General features: G+C 32.9%; 1 protein-coding gene across 3 annotated transcripts in view; it reads right to left on the bottom strand.

The window, feature by feature from the left end:
* Positions 1-17848, bottom strand: part of Tusp (WD40 superfamily protein Tusp) — a 73652-nt gene that overhangs the window by 54259 nt on the left and 1545 nt on the right. For 2 of the 3 annotated variants that reach the window (XM_074173003.1, XM_074173002.1), the window contains exon 2: positions 6420-6584. The exons of the other annotated variant lie outside the window; for it this stretch is intronic. In XM_074173003.1, the coding sequence (XP_074029104.1) occupies positions 6420-6584 (165 nt within the window). The remainder of the gene's footprint in view (positions 1-6419; positions 6585-17848) is intronic. 3 annotated transcript variants of the gene reach the window in all.

The following is a 17848-nucleotide window of genomic DNA, read 5'->3' as shown; positions in this document are numbered from 1 at the left end:
TCAATATCTGACGCGCTCGAGTATGTCCATGCAACAGTTTTTTTTACATATTTAATAATCTATAGCAGCTTTCCCCACCGATGAAAAGGTATATATCATATAACATTTTTTCCTTCTTATCATCTAAGCTTTGCAACCTAAAAGGTCTCTATGACGCTCGAATAAATCCCCATTTTGCATCGTGGGCTCCCCTGCTATTAGAGTTGTGAAGAATTTGTCAGGAGCTTCAAAGAGATGTGCACAAGACCCCCCTTTCCATTTAATTTTTTTCAAAGATGACGCCAAGTTTCATCTGTCAATTTCACTTCAAAATAAAGTATTCATACATTATTTTCATTATCCCAAATTTCAGTTTTTTGAGTTGACCCCACAGAACATTTCAACTTGACTAAGATAATAATATACCCAAAGTAAATCAATTTTTGAAATTTCCTGATGAGCACTGGAATATTCAAACAGCAATCTTTTTTGTAAAATTACGTAACAATTCACCTCAATATCCTTCAAGAATTACTATGTCTTTATTGCAAAAAAAGAAACATCGCTCATATAATTCTTTCAAATTCATTGCAATTTTGATCAGACAAGAACGAAAATTTTTTTGTTTGAAAATATTTTGATGATGAAAATTGTTGAATGTGCATTATGCATATATGCATAATGAAAATTATCAATCAGAATGTTTACTGTAGCGTATTCATTGGAATGATCATGATAATATGTTCAAACATTTTCACTACTATGTAGTGTATCGATTGCGTCTGCGAGAATCGAAAACAGGCAGTGTCAATCAGTTGTAACTATTACCAGAGTTAATTGCAATTCCAATGTGCCTATTAGGGCAGATTGCCAATTTCCGTTCGCAGACATTGGAGGAAACAGAAACAAATTTTCCATTTCCATCCAGGAGTCGAGAACGAAACAGAATGTAGGCATTTTCACATCGAAATTCATTTCATAAATGGTTACATACTTGAGATTTCCCTAGAGCTTCTACAGCACACTGAAGAAAAGATGATCATACCTTGATACTGAACATGAATTTGTTATAATTCTTAAACTTCTTCAATACTAGTTCATTGTTCTTTTCATTGTTCAATCATTGAACAAAAGTCATTTTCGTTTTTTAACGATTCTCCTGAGGATTTTCACCTTTCACGGTTTGAAAACAATAGAAATTGGAGAACTTTATATAGGTATATGAAGATCAAAATTTCCAGTTAGTTCACCCCAGTCCATTACTTCGTTACTTCAAGTATTTTTCACAAAAAAAGTACTATTCATCAGTAACTTGTCAAATTCAATGAAATCGTGAAAGTTTTTATGAATATGGGGACACAAACACCAACTGTAGAAAAAGTTTTAGGAAATTACAGATTTTGAAGTCCTTATTACTCAAATATATAGGATGTTTCATAATAATCCTTGGATGATTCTAAGAAAAATCATTCATGCAATTTTATTTCCTACTCAAAAACTGTTTGCCGAATGAAAAAAGACAGGATGCCATTTTTATGAAAAGACAGAGGCCAGCGTGGTATTAGCTAGGGGAAAAGTTGTTTTCCGACAGACATTTACTAGAGTCTACTGTGTAGGTAGTTGGGAGAGATTAATATTCCGAAATTTTATGTCGAAATATTTATTTTCTCATACATAGTTTCCACTTCTGGATCGCTCAAACTCAGATGTTATGCAATAATACATATTTTCTTTACAAATATTTCTCTCAGCTGGTTGTAAAGTACAGTGTGTAAAGATATATAACCTCTTATCAGTTCCAAAATTAAAGCCGCATTTTCAAAAATTTCCTTTGTGTCGGTTGTTTATTCATTATCTAGCAGAACGTTCAAACAGCTGGGTTACCCACTTTTCTTTGATATCGATGTAATTGGTTTTCTGCAGATGAAACTGTTACAAACGGCCACTTCAAAATTAATCAAATCGCATTTACTCAGGTGCGTTATTGGTAAATATTGTTTAGCGTTCAACGAATGAATACGGTCATTCCGAATTGGACCACAGAAACAAACGACTTCAAGATTAAAGATTCAAACTGTCCCTGTATCAATCGCAATTACAACAATTTAACGTGGTTTTCTGTAAAATCGAGTTCGAATGAAATTAAAAATGGCGATTCATTGTTGAATAAAACAACAGTATTAAAACTCAGATTGATTGTTGCAATTCCATCAGCAGGTCAGAATCTCAAGAGACCATGGTCCTAGGCAATGTTCTAACACTACTTATCGATATTTCTTTCAACATATTATATGAATACTATTATTGTTACTACTAAGATGATTTTAATTTCAGTGTAACTTTAATATCATCTATAGCAACAATTCATTATCTAATTTCTTAAGATAAACTGTTTCACAGATTTTCAGTTGGAATAATTCTTTGTATTGTATTGTATTGATTCAACAAAATGGTAGTTTCATGATGAAATATCAGTTTATTTTATCCTTTTTTTTCCAATGTTTTATGAAAATCAACTACTCAGTAAACAATAGTTGTATATCTCTTCCAATTATTTGATTCTAATTCACTCTCTATTCGAATAAGAGAAACAGTTAAATCATTTGCTCCAAATCACACAAGTGACCAAAATTGGATGTTGAATTTTAACCTCATAGATAATATCGACTTCATGATATGCCAACAATATTCGAAAACTGTGTTCCTGAATAAACATCCTCTGCACTTCATTACGTTAGAATAATCTTGACAACAGGGAGAAATTCCAATTATAGCACAATTAATATTCCCTAACTGTTGCATGGAATTCCAGTTGGCTTTTAATTGTGTTCATTTCAGAACAAGGAAAACAACTTGTGCTTCACTATGCAAACTGAAATAGTAACTAGGCGCATCCACGAATAGTTAAGATTGTTATAAGACAAAAATACCTGGACTGTTCGAAAAATAAGGTGGATGTTCAAATTTCGCTGGCTACGTACATTCGATAAGCAATTTTTTTCATTTTTCATGTTCATTTTCACAGTTTCAGCTGTTTATCATGTTCAGTTTGTGAGTGAGAGGTATAAAAGTTAGTGTTTTGCGTGTTCGGCCATTTTCTAGTATTGAAAAGAATGGAACAAAGAATTTGCATCAATTTTTGTGCGAAAATGAAATTGAGTGCTCAAAAATATCTGAAATGATGACAGTGGCATACGGTGATGGTACTCTGAATCAAAAAAATATTTACAATTGGTACAAACCTTTCATAGAAGGTCCAGATGTGAATGATGACGTTCGCCCTGGACGCTCTAGCACATCAATGACTGATGAATATGAAGGAAATTTCAATGAAGAATCAACGAATCACTATTAAAGAAGTAGCTGAGGATGTCGGCTCATGCCAAGCAATTGTTTCGAAACGTTTGGACAAGAAGCGTGTGGCAGCGAAATTCGTTCCAAAATTGCTAAATTTTGACCATCACTAGAGCATCGCTTAGGGATTGTTGAATGGCGTCATAACTGGTGACGAATCATGGATATGTGGTTATGACATCGAAATCAAAATCCAATCGTCACAATTGAAGAGCCCTGGAGGGCTGAGACCAAAAAAAAAAGCACAAGTTCGATCAAATGTGAAGGTTCTGCTCACTGTTTTTTCAATTACCGTGGCGTAGTGCATCAGGAGTTCTTGCTACATGCGCCGCTTGCGAGAAGCAATACGAAGCAATACGGTATTGTGGAAAAACAGTTGATGGCTTCAGCATCGCGATAAGGCACCTACTCACTCGTCATTGCTTGTTCGTAATTTTTGCCTGAAAAAATACCAGCAATTATGCCTCATACACCGTATTCACCAGATCTGACCCTCTGCGGCTTTTTTCTGTTCCAAAAATTGAAGAGACCTATGAAAGGATAGCGACGATTGAGGAGATAAAAACCGAATCGCTGAGAGAGCTCAAGGACATGCGAAAAAGTGCATATCAGAACTGCATCAAGGATTGGAGGAAACGCTGGCACAAGTTAAATATATCTGAGGGGGACGACTCTGAAGGGAACAAAATAGAAATTGATGGATAAATAAATATTTTTTGAGAAAAATTAAAATTCACAAATTTTTTTAAACAGACTGCGTACATAATTGCGATGGAAGTCAAAGCATTCAGATATTTTTAGTGTAAATCAGAAATGAGATGATTTTTCACACATACAAGGTTCCAGTCGAGAAGCGCTATACCTGTAAATGAACACCTATATATCACTTTTTTTAATACAACACTTCACTAATATTGATGAATCAACCCAGCTGTAATATTTCAAGGGATATTATTTTCAGTTATACCGGAAGTAGTTGCTTATTTTCAATAGAATACTCAGTTGACTATGACTATGACTATTTTAAAAACAATAAAATGCTGAGGAATGTACGGATCTACCCCCCTTTGTAATATATTAAAATAAAGTTGTCAATATATATTTAATAATTTTATAATTGTTTTGAAATATATGATGAATGAAGTGGTTCAAAAATTGTATATGATGAAGCATTTCCACACCAGAACTAAAGCATTGTCTCTCAATCAGTTATCATTTAACATAGTAGCCTTCTTATTTTTGACATAAAAATTTGTATCGGTTAAATTATAAAGGAAATATCTCGCTCGAATTCAAATGGAGAATGTTTGGAGTACAAACTGAAAATATATCTTTCATGTAATTCAATGTTCATATATGTAAGTAGTTGTTTTGAATGATTTTTTTCTTTCGTTCAATCCAATGTTAATGTGATAATAGTCGTTTCGGTGGGAGAAAGCAATTATGTTCATTTCGAACATGATTGCTTTCTCCCTTCCTCAGGAAATTTCCCACGATTTTTTGTATGAAGATGGAGAATCAGAAAGCCACGAAGCTTTTTTGCCTAAAAATGTAATATACAGGCCGTTCCTGTCATCATGTGTTAACATTGCTTTATTCTAAACCATAACAGATAAGAAGACGATAAAATGAGAGAAAGGTAACTGTCATCGAGAACAATACAAAGGTCGCAGAAAATTTACGGTGACTCTAGCCCTTCTCGAGTTTCGAATGAAATTATTATTTCGGAGAATATAAAAAAATGGAAAAGGAAAATGTTATTATATTCGAAGTGTACTATGACGATGTGATGATAAATATTTGATGAAACGTTTCGTGTCAACATGTCTACCATCGACTTTTTTTCAAATACGGACCTCTCATTTTCATTACAGATATTGATAAAGCGATAAATTCACAATCCAAGGGTATATCACATTTGATATTTATATAGCGTTTCATTTGAAATAACTACCATCATCAATGACAACAATCAAACAGAAAAACAATTTATTTCATCATGAAATTTTGGGAAAAATTAAACCAATACATAAAATGAAAGCTACATGGCAATCTATATTAAATGCTCGAATTGACGACCTCTTTGTTGAATGCACATAACTTGTCGGTCCAGACAATTTCTGTGACAATTTTCTAGCACATTAGGTGTGATACTAATATATGCATCTCTAGTTTTTTGTTTAAGATGGTCGATATCTATACTTGGTGTTGAAAAATATTGCAATCCGAATGCCGCCCTTCGAATCCAATTTCCAAAGGGATAGTTTTACAATTCACAAAACCATCAGCAGCTACAAATCTGTAGTGTAATATTTGATCAATATTACCCGGAAATACTCAAAAGCAATTGAACTATTATGAAAACATATATTTTACAGCATACTACTCGATTTTCAATGAATGAATATATTTGCATTCATTATACTTGCCTTCATAATTAGGAAGTTTTTTCAGTATAATTTTCTTATTTATATTCGAAAGATGAAAATGGTTATTCAAGAAAATTATGAATGAAAGACCAAAAATATTTCGAAAATTGTCCCAATGATTCAAAGTGTAGATTTCATTATCAACTATATAGTTGGGAATAGTTACAACCCTTTAATTTCAATCTGAGATATCACACAATATATTTCTCATTGGGTGACAGACAATGTATTTGTGGATCAAAAAATTGGATATTTTTTGTTGAAGTAAAAAATTGTAATATTTTATCTTTTATTATTGGAGTTGAATTGGAGTTTTCCAAGCATTGTCCTTCCATGAAGGCAACTCATGAAAGTTTTCACATTTTTTTAACATGCGATTCCTAGCAAGGGCTAAAACGTTGCATCGGAATTTCACACAAAAACCAGTCATCCACCCAAGTGACAGTCTTGTTTCAAATTGCTTCACTCATATACTGAGTTCTCCCCTAACAAATTATAAACTAATAAATTTTGACTAGGACTCATTCTCGAGGGATCTATTGGGGTTGATTAGAGAGACTATCGAGATTACGTATACAGACATACACCCCTGCGCCCAATTCATCTCACTCAGTATAAAGACTAAATAGGATGGGAAATCTGCAGATTATAAACTACCTCCGATCTGTGGCCCCTCAAGTTGTAATTTGTGCGAAGAGGGTAGTCTACGTTTTTCTTACAATGGCTGGTTGTGAAGGTCACTCCCACTATACCTCTGACATTGCTTGTAGCGAGCCATCCCTCCTGATAGTAATTTGTTCTGTTGAGTTTCCATCCTTCATCCTGAAATGGATAATTAATTAGTTGAAGTCAAGTATAAGACAAGAGACGATTTATCTTCCGAATTGGAAGGATGAGCTAATGTGTTTGCTATTCTTGATGTTGTCACTACATTCCCCTAATTTTCAGAGTTTTATTTTTTGCCAAATTTAACATTTAACATCCAGATTGTTGTGCAGAAATATCAATTTGATCCATGTAATGGGTAATTCATACACCAAACTTTCTCTTTCACCTTTTCTTTTAGTTTCTCGAAAGTTTTGAGGGTAAGTACTTTTCTTAAGAATTATTTGGAGTTAAAACATGCCCATGCGGTAACCGGTAGCAGTCAGTATTATCTGTAACGTCACCTTTTTCTTTTTCAATAGTAGCATTATCATATATTAAGAATACGTTACACGGGCATAGAGCAGAGTAGATATAGTTTTATTCAACCATATTACATTTATGGCAGGTCACAGTATTCGAAAAAAATATTGCAATGAAGATGAAATGTTAAACACATAAAACATTGAAAATATTATTTAAAAATAATTATTGGCTGACCAAATAGTCATTTGATGCAAAAAGAGAATTTATTAGGGGTATTTTCATAAACTTGCTTGTTTCCAAATATTCCATTACATTGTCATTTCTCGAGGTGATTTTTTTTGGTGACTGTTTTGACATTAAATTCCAATGTTTTCAGTCTGTGTCGTTTTGGGGATTTAACCGACCTGCAGATATTGTGTCATATTGATGTATATCAAAGTGTCTCTCAAATTTTTTATGTTCATTTGGACCTCTAACAAAACGATGTAGATGTATAATGAAGACACCGGCATAATACCAAGCTGAATATAAAGTGTTGCTAACAGTGATACATTTGCTAAAATACGACTGGCTTTTTTCTGATATCTGAATACCATTATTGAGTTGCCCCAAAGTAAATTATCATGTAGCATAGAATGAAATTCAATATGTTTAGATTGGTTACTGGTTTGGGTTGTCTTGGAATGACTAGTACTCTAGAGAGCTTAAGAAATACATAATATACGTGGCTGGACCAATTCAACCAATCGTCGTTGATTATACCGTGTGAACAAATTTTTGACTAAGTCTTTTTTTCGTCAACAGTTCAAACCAAATCGATATGTGGCTCATCTTATTTCACAAGAGTGGTGTCATCAACATTTTGACATAAGTCGTTTATGTGCACAATGAATAAAAATGGTTGAAGTACTGAACTCTGCTGTATCCGTTTAATTTCGGATTCGACATTATCAAGATCCACATATTGATACCTGTTTTTGAGATAGGAATTACGGAAACTCAAAACGGTCCCTCCCAAACCATAACGACTCAATTTCCCAAGGAGTACCTATGGCATGTGATACACAATCAATGGCTTTTGGTCAAGTCGCATAATAAATATGCTTCGTAACTTTTGAAAAAATATTTGATGAATACAAATTGTTTCAGGGAAAGTTTCTGAAGTGACTTTCATATATATATGATCCATATGTATATTGCCAAATTCATTTTGGAAGTGAAAAATTACTATTTTCCATTCGCATGAACCTAAATTGTTCAGAACGTTGTTATATACTTATCAGGAACAATTGAACCTCACAAACAAATAGTAGGTATTCAGGTATTAACAGTTTCATATTTTGTTGGGTCATGATGTGATTAATATTTGAAACCGATTGGTAAATGATACAGTAACTCTTGTCCATGTAGTACAAATCATGATATTACTCTTTATCTTATCGACTCCAACTGTAGCGATCTTTCCAGCCTGTTTCTGCTAAATTTTCGTGTTTTTTGTGTGAAGTTTCAATCTCCTTTGAGAACCAATAATTCTTCAAATGACATTTTTTCGTGGAGGACTCAATATTTTATGCTGTTTTATGGGGCTTCAATCTGAAAAAATGAAAGCTGAATCGATAGAGAATCTACTGAAATGTAGGGCAAACTGAAAAGTTTACCCCAAAAAGTTATTACGTAATATAAACTACTGGAAAGTCCATTCAATTACTAACTTGTCGTAACATTGAATACTGATACTTAGTTTTGTTTTCTTTACGTTTCGGAAAACCATCCTTTTCCATTTCCGAAACTTGTATTCGCTATAAAAATCTTGCCTCAAACTGTGATAGTTCTAATTTCTTTCCGGGATGAACTTGTCAGTTTGTTCCTTACTAGATTTTGGTTGATTTTTTATTGATCAAACTTTTATTTTGTCAGATCGTGAAAAGTTATACGAGTATACCCAAAAAACAGTATAAAATAAAAAGGCTAATAATTCTTTTTCGATAATGAAATCCAACTGTCACAAACTAATTTTGTGAACCAAGGTTCCAAATTTGTCACAAATTCAAATGTGTATAGTGTTTCAAGATAACAAAATAATACTTATTACTGATGGTTGATTGGGGATATTCATTTTCAAATCACCATTCAATTTCCGTATCACATGTCTAGTTAAGAAAAACAGTCGAAATTCAGTCATGAAGTAGCATTTGATATGAAATATCAACGAGTCAATATCAATAAGTCTTGCTGACTTATAACATCCATTGTTTATTCATTTCATATGTAATATTTTTCTGATCCAGATATATCGATATAAACTCCAATATAACATTGTTTATTCAATATTGGCATTAGGGCATATTATTTCATGTAGGTATACATAATGAAAGCTAACAAACTGTGTTAGGAATCAAGATAAGGATAATGGAAAATTCCTAACAGTTGCGGTGTACTGAAAAAGTGTTTTCGTCAGACTCGCCACTTCTACTCAATAATTCGTCAAACTTTCATATTTTGTATCATATAAATAAAGTATATTTTGTTTTACTCCTAGTTGAATATTCGTGCAATCATAAATTTATTGCTATCGATAGAGAAGGCATCATTATATATATTCTACTTATGATGCACTGTTTGGAACCTTTGGTGTAGTAATGAATATTACTGGAGTTTTTCCCAACACCAAATCATTATTTTCAACACCTCGACACGTGTTCCGATCACCAAATGATCATTTTCAAAGAGGAAGATTAAAACTGGAAACTAGTACTCGGAGTAACCGTTCAAATCCATGTTTCACAAACAAAATCATGACTTCGAGGTTTGGCATTATATGGATATACATTTTTGTTTCAGATGCATGAATCACTGTAAAAATTGTATTTTCATTGATCAATACTATAACATTTGTAAGATAACATCGTGATGAAGTGAGCATCGAATATTTTTGTTGAAAAAATTGATAGATGCAGCCTTTACTACGTGATACGAGCAAGCAAATTTCATCCTTACCACATGCAATTGATGCATGAGTTAAGAGGAAGAGATTTTGAAAAACGTGTTCAATTTTGCCGATGGGGCTCAGAAAAGATCAATCAGAAAAATGATTTTTCCGATTTCGTGTTATTTTCTGATGAAGCAACTTTTAATAAAAATGGAACTACATAACATGCATTATTATGCAACGGAAAACCCCATTTTGTTCGTTGCCTGAACCATCAACAGCGTTGGTCACTGTAAGTTTAGGGTGGAATTCTCTCGTCTCATAATAACTCATATAGGCAGAGATTCTGTTTTTTTTTTGGAAAATGGCCTGTTACTCTTCAAGTCCAAGGAAACTAGCAACTACCACGAGGAAACTCGTAGACGCGCAAAAGCTCAAAAATTGGGTATTGAAGATTTTACCAAACCTTGAACCAAACTCTGTCGTCGTCATGGCCAATGCCTCCCAACACAGCAGACAATTGGAGTAGTCACCAACAACTGTCTAGCGGAAAGCTGATATCATCAACTGGCTTCATCAAAAAATTTACCATATATATGATGGAATCGGCCGATACTTGATGAAAATCCATAACTAACGTATTCCAAAAACACTTTATTGTGAGATTTTCACTAAATTGTTTTACAAAAACGCAACACGTGTTTCGCCATACAATGGCTTCATCTGGCGTGTCTTGGAAAGACACGCCAGATGAAGCCATTGTATGGCGAAACACGTGTTGCGTTTTTGTAAAACAATTTAGTGAAAATCTCACAATAAAGTGTTTTTGGAATACGTTAAAAAATTTACCATTCGACGATAATATAATAAAAGTCCAATTACTCAATATTGCAAAGAAACATATACTTCAGTTGAAGAAATATGTTGTCGACGAAATAGCTCGTGAAAGGAACCTAATTGTACACCGCCTCCCTCCTTACCATTGTGAGCTAAACCCGATCGAGCTAATATAGGCTCAAATAAAAAACCAAGTGGCGAGGGAAATTTTCACTTTCAAAATAAAAGACCTCCTAGCTACTGCAATAGAAAATGTCACACCCGAGTTGAGGAAAAATGCATTAGACATACAATAAAAAAAAAAGGCAAAAATTGGGATATCGACACTAGAATGGAAATTGCTATTGACCATTGATTATTACCTTGAATGATACCGATCGCGATAGTTGTTCATCATCCAACGAGTTTTTTTCAGACGATAATGTATAATACGATAGTGTATGGTAATTTTTAACTTTTTGCAGTGGTAGTGGTTCATGTGATTATTTCTTATTGCGATTTTATTCACAGAATTTCACAAAAAAATCAAGATAGACCACTTAGGATCAATTTTACATGATTTAGATGTGAACTTTCGCTAAAACAACTTTCTTGATTTTTTGAGATGCTACAAATAATAGCAAAAACCATATAAATATTCTAAATATAAAAATTGGAATTTTGCTCTGAAAATTCGAATTCATGCAGGTTATAAATATCATTCATCATTTTACAAAACTTCGTATAAAATAGTAATGGTACCTACTTTTCTCATGAAACATGAGACCCTGTACATCTGATCTCAGATTTCTTGTGTCAAACTCATTTCCAAAAGATGCAATTTTTTTATAAGAATGACTTTCTGTCATAAAATCAATAATGAAGATTTTTCTCCTCTTAGCAACTCCATCCGTGGACATACTATATATTGTTTTAGATAATTAATATAATTCAATAATTATTTAAAAATATAGTTTTTAAATACCAGCAATACACTTGAAATCAATTTTTTCTCATCTGTTTAGTATGATTTTCGTACGCCACTGCAAGAGAAAGATTAAGGCAAAACGTCAGAGTCATTTCTGGGAATTTAGTGCCTACGATTTTAGAACTATAGTATAGTTAAAATCAAATGAACTCTAGCGATGGTATAAATCGATTTTCTATTTTCACAAAAACTCCTAATGGTGTTGCAAGTCGTTACTCAAAGTTAATCCATCATTGGTAATGAACTAGAAGTGTTACTATGTGGTAATCTGATAAGTCCTCGCAAATAGAATGAAGCCAGTCATCATCTCAAGAGGTACAACTGAATGTTCCTCCTGGCTTGAATATTATTTATTTCAAAAAAGTTGCTTACTGAATTCCTGATTGCTCATGCTCTCTTCACGACTTGAATACATAATATCAAATAAATTTCGGAAAATTTCCACAAGAATTTGAAGGAAAATTCGCAACAATTCATACTACTGTAAGTACGCTTTTCTAAGTAGCTTCAGTCAGCTTTGTTTTGATTTCATTGCATTTCTAGTTCTAATGGGGACAAAACAAGGGAATACAAAATAGCTTATTGAATCACACCAAGCTAAACCACCTCTCACGAAAAGAAAACGGGCAAAATATTTTTTTGAATGAATATGTTCAATATTGCTACGACCTATTCATAGATGAAATTAATGAGAATATAACGAAATGTACAAAAACTAAAAACTGTTTTCTATATTCTAAAAAAATTAAACCATGGATCACAACAGGGCTCATTAAATCAATCAAATATAGGGACCCTTTAAAAAGAAAATTAATAAAAAATTCTTCAATTTAAAATAAAACAGAGTACTCATAATATCGGAATATGCTAAATAGATTACTGAAAGAAACAAGAAATCAATATTATAGAAATAAAATATACGACGCAGGAAGGAACTACAAACAAATTTGGGAAATTATAAACTGCGCTTCAAATAATACTAAATCAAATAAACATGAACTAAAAAACATTCCAATCTATAATAGGGAAGGCATTGAAACTATAAGTAATCTAGATAAAGTAAACATGCTGAATGATTTCTTTACTAACATGGGCAAAGAAATGGCAGAAAACATAAATAAGGATGATCAACTGAAACCCAATGAATTAATAGAAAAACAATATGTTTCATCTTCAATTTATCTGAGACCTGTCACAGAAAATGAAATCATTGAACACATATCTAACTTAAAAAATAAAACTTCAGCTGGTCCTGACGGCCTGACCGTGAATACAATCAAATTATTACATATGCACATCATTTCACCACTGACCACATCCTCAATCTATCCTTTTGAAAAGTGGTGATACCAAAGTAATGGAAGGAAAGTAATATAACATCTGTCTTTAAATCTGGAAATAGAAAATATCCTAGTAACTATCGACCAATTTCAGATATAAATAATTTAGCAAAACTTTTTGAAAAATGTTTGAAATCTAGACTTATGAAATTTTTTGAGAAAAATCATATAATATCAAACAGGCAATTTGGTTTCAGGAATAATCTAAGCACACAACATGCCATAATTGATTTTACAAAAGTGATTGTTGACTGCTTAGATAAGTCAGAGAAATGTTTAAATATCTCTTCACTTAGCAAAAGCTTTTAATACGGTAGGTCACGAAATATTAATAGAAAGACTAAATGAGGCAGGCATTCGCGGTCCAGCATTGAACATTTTAGAAAACTAGTTGAAACACAGATATCGGAGAGTAAATATTGACCACATTTGCAGCACACCACTTGAAATAACAACAGGCGTACCGCAAAGAACGGTTCTAGTCCCATTTCTTTTCCTTGTTTATATCAACTCGATAGGAAAAATTGAAGATTTCCAAGGACATCTTGTTTCATACGCTGATGATTACGCCGGCAATTTTGATTACTGATAATAACTGGGATAATCTATTCAATGAAGCTGAGAAGGATCTTATAAAATGTTTACAATGACTAAATTATAGCAATTTGTCTCTGAATACGTCTAAAAGTAAATTTATAACATTTTCTACAAATGTCGACACTCAACCAAACAGAAATTATATTATGTTTCATAAGAAAACATGCACTCAACCAAATTGCAACTGTCCGTCTATTAAAAAAACCAGAGAAATAAAATATCTTGGTGTAATTGTCGATCAACACCTCAAATGGAACGCGCATACCAAATATGTAAACAATAAAGCTAGGCAAATGATTCGAAAATTTCACATACTCAGGTACATTTTAGACAATCGTAACCTAGATATATACATCTTTAATTGAACCATTATTTAGATTCTGTATAGTAATATGGGGAGGATCATATAATAATGCATTACAAAAGTTGAAAACTACTCAGAACTGTATACTAAAAATAGGTTTCAGAAAAACAAACGTTTCTCCACTAATAAGCTTCACGAAGACCTAGACATCTTTGACATTGACAAACTACATATGCACCAATGCTTGCTATTCATGCATAAAAATACAAAACCAACTATAAATCCCAATAAAACTATTCCAACCCGACTATCAATTTATATACCGTTATTTAGAAAAAGTCACTCCCAAAATACCCTTTTTTACATAGGTCCATATAACAAACTACCACTTCAAATTAAAAAAATATATAAACTCAGTTCCTTCAAACACCAAATAAAACAAATGATTAATGAAAATAAAATATACTTATAAATGAAAAAAAAAAATTAAAAAATGCATGAATAAAAAAAATGAAAAAAAATATATGAATAAATGAAAATAAAATGAAATGAACGAATACATGAAAAAAAAATTAAAATATAAATGAGTGAAGGAAAAAAAATTAAAAAGCGCTCCTCAAGTTTACTCATTTCTACTCAATTTTTTTATACAATGTTTTAAAAAAAACTATCTCTATGCACAATCAGTTTGCACCTCTCCGAACATTAAAAAATTAAAAAAAAAAAAAATATTTTTCCCCATACAAAAATATGCACTACAAGCATTTATGCTTAGGTAATTTCTATACAGGATTATATTATATTATCTGTAACAACAATATCAATTGTAAAAGTGAATAATATATCTGTCTCTCTTTGTCTCTCTCTCTCTCTCTCTCCAGAAGTTACATCAGCCAGACCAATAGAAAAATTTTCAACAGAGCCTATTAACATGAGCTTGCTGTAAATCAGATCCAGCCCCGCCCCAGCATCATCGTCAAACAGGTCACACAATTAGCTTCCACCTTTTCCACCATACCGATCAATAAAGGTGATGAAGTTAATAATAATAATTATAATAATTCATTTCCCAAGAGACAAAATATCGAATTGGAATAGTCAAGTCTAGAAAAAGAAAAAGCATACAAGGTAGATTCAACAATATCACATTCAGAGCTTTGGAATACAGAGATATATTTAGCATCAAACAGTTTGCATTTCAGTGCGATAAGAACACAAATGATGCAATATTTTCACTGTTATATGAACTGATGGGGGATCAATGATGGGAAAGTTGCCGCGGCTGTATTTTGTGATTTATCGAAGGCTTTCGACTTCGTGAATCATGAGATACTGCTGCGAAAGCTTCAACGTTACGGATTTCGAAATAAAGCACATTCATGGTTTACAACATATTTATCAGGCCGCACACAAGTAGTTGAGATAAAATCAACTTCAAGTACAGGTAATATACAATGTGGTGTTCCGCAAGGGTCGGTCTTAGGTCCAATTCTGTTTTAACTATATATTAATGACCTGACGACAGTTCAGGAAAGTTCACCCTGTTCGCCGATGATACCACCATACTTTGGCATAAAAGATAAGGAAGCTGATCTTCATCATATGATGAATTCAGATAAAATAAGGTTTAAAGAGTGGTGTTACTCGAAACTTTTAGCCTTCAACATATTGAAAACCAAGATAGTGTCCTTCAAATGTGCAGTTGCTGATATTTCTTCAATTGAAAACCGTGTGTTTTCTAAATTTCTAGGACTATACATTGACAACGGTCTTGAATTCATTTCAAAAACTTTAATAAAAAATTGTCCTCTGGTTGTTATACTGTGGAAATTGCTGCAAACAAACTAGGATATTCCACTGCAAAGACAGTATATATACTCGCGGTAAGTGAAACATGGCTCAAATGTAATACATCGAATGATATCATTATACCTTGTTATTTCTTTGAGAAACTAGATCATGGAGGAGATTTCAGTGGTGGTAGAGGCATTTACGTAAAAATTAATATAAAATATATACTTATTCCTAGTGGTAGAGAAATTGAACAGATATGGTTGAAGATTTCCTTTAATTCTGAGTACTGTGCTTTGGGCGTATTTTATAATCCTCACGAAAGACATTGTAATTATTTTTTAATCAGTATTATCCGTGATATTCAACCTTCAGTGGACTATATTATCTGTTTTGATGATTTCAATATACACCTTTTAGACATTGATAGTGCCCCATGTGAATTAGTGGATAATACTCTTGATGACCTAGGGCTTAAGCAATCAATAAAGGAACCAACACGCATTACCTATCATTTCATTTCAAGGATCAATATTGGGGCCTATACTCTTCTCTAGTTATACATAAAATTTCCCAAACATGTTCTTGTCATATTTACAGCATTACTAACGACACTTATTTATACATGTCTTTTACCTTGGATGTAGTGAACCAAGCAGTAACTGCTATAAATTATGACTTACATAATCTTCATATATTTTCAATTGATCAATTTCTACAACTAAAGTCATCTTAGACTAATGCAATTATATTGGGAAATGAAGTTGATTCAGGCGTTACATCGGTTTGCCAGGCCTCATGAATTGATTTTCATGAGCGACAGTTTTGATTTTGCGATAACTTCTTTTATATTAATTATTTAATTTGTATGGTGTGAAGGGTAGTTATAATGTGCATGAAATTTTTGAAGCAGCACTTATTTATTTGATGAAGATTTATATTATATACTTCTAAATAACTCTTCAACTTCCACATGTATGTGATCATTAGTTTAAACAGCGATTTTGATGAACGCTCTCACAGATAGCATCTTCACTCAATCTTTCCTCATATTTCAACAACTCACAAAGAACATAATTGAATCGTACACATACACCTTTCTCCTGAGTCTCTTCGTTCATTGGGGAAATTTTGAGTTTATTTCCTTCAGACAGGCAGATGCGGTGGGGAATTTGATTTAAAATACGCAGTGATTTGCCTTTGTATTTTTCGGATATCATTTCAGTACTGTCATTTTTATATTTTTTCATTTATCCTACAAGTAACACTTTATTGTGAGATTTTCACTGGGAAGTTCACAAAACCGAAACACTTTTTGGGAAAAAAGTTTTCGCTCTTTACTTCTCCCTCTTTATACAAAAAAAATGGAAATCTTCCAAAGGAAGGAAGGCAGTAATTGAGTATATAATGAGCTCTTCAAAAAAATGTGTAGATTATGCAAAAAAAATCTTCCAGGATTGGCTCACTCCAAGGCGTTCATTCACTCTTCGAAGCTTGATACCAAACAGTTGTTGGACTACAGTAGGGATGAACTACGATGTCTAACAGGGCTTCTTACAGATCACTGTCATTTAAATACTCATATGCAGAGACTTGGACTGTCGGAACACAGTGTGTGTCGCCTCTGGAAAATGATGAAACAGCAGAGCACATACTTTGTTCCTTCTCCGCTGGGGACTAAGTCAGGTTTTTAAAGTGCGGCAAAGGTGTACCCTCATCATCTGACCTGAAAGACCACTCACCAAATAACTAATCGGCTTCGTTAAAAAGCTGGGTCGAGTGTGAATAGATGTGAACCACAATAAACTCTTGCGAGTTGCGACGGAGAGTCGAATAGACCCACTCACTTTGGACCTAACCTAACCTAGTTAACTTGAGCGATTCATGCAAACTATAGTTGCTTTTTACCATATAATTCCATTTAGATTCAGGAGTTATCGCGAAATTAATCCTAGCTCGCAAAAAATATTCAAGTGATCTGACAAATCGCTGCGACACGCGTGATGAAAAAAGATTGTGATTGCGTTGATTCTGTTTCACGTGATAACTCATTTTGAAGGTTGAGGACATCTTGCTTTCTTTGGAAGTTTCGGAAGTTTGTATAAATATAGATTAGAAATCTAAAATTGATACTACTGTTTGACCGAATTTTATGCAAGGTCATTATTATAAGCAACAATCTAATGTGAC

Source organism: Leptinotarsa decemlineata, unplaced genomic scaffold, assembly GCF_025532065.1.
Source record: "Leptinotarsa decemlineata unplaced genomic scaffold, Ldec_3_MD MMD2_tig00000199_RagTag_RagTag, whole genome shotgun sequence".
Taxonomy (NCBI): domain Eukaryota; kingdom Metazoa; phylum Arthropoda; class Insecta; order Coleoptera; family Chrysomelidae; genus Leptinotarsa; species Leptinotarsa decemlineata.
This window is presented reverse-complemented; position numbering and strand designations above follow the sequence as displayed.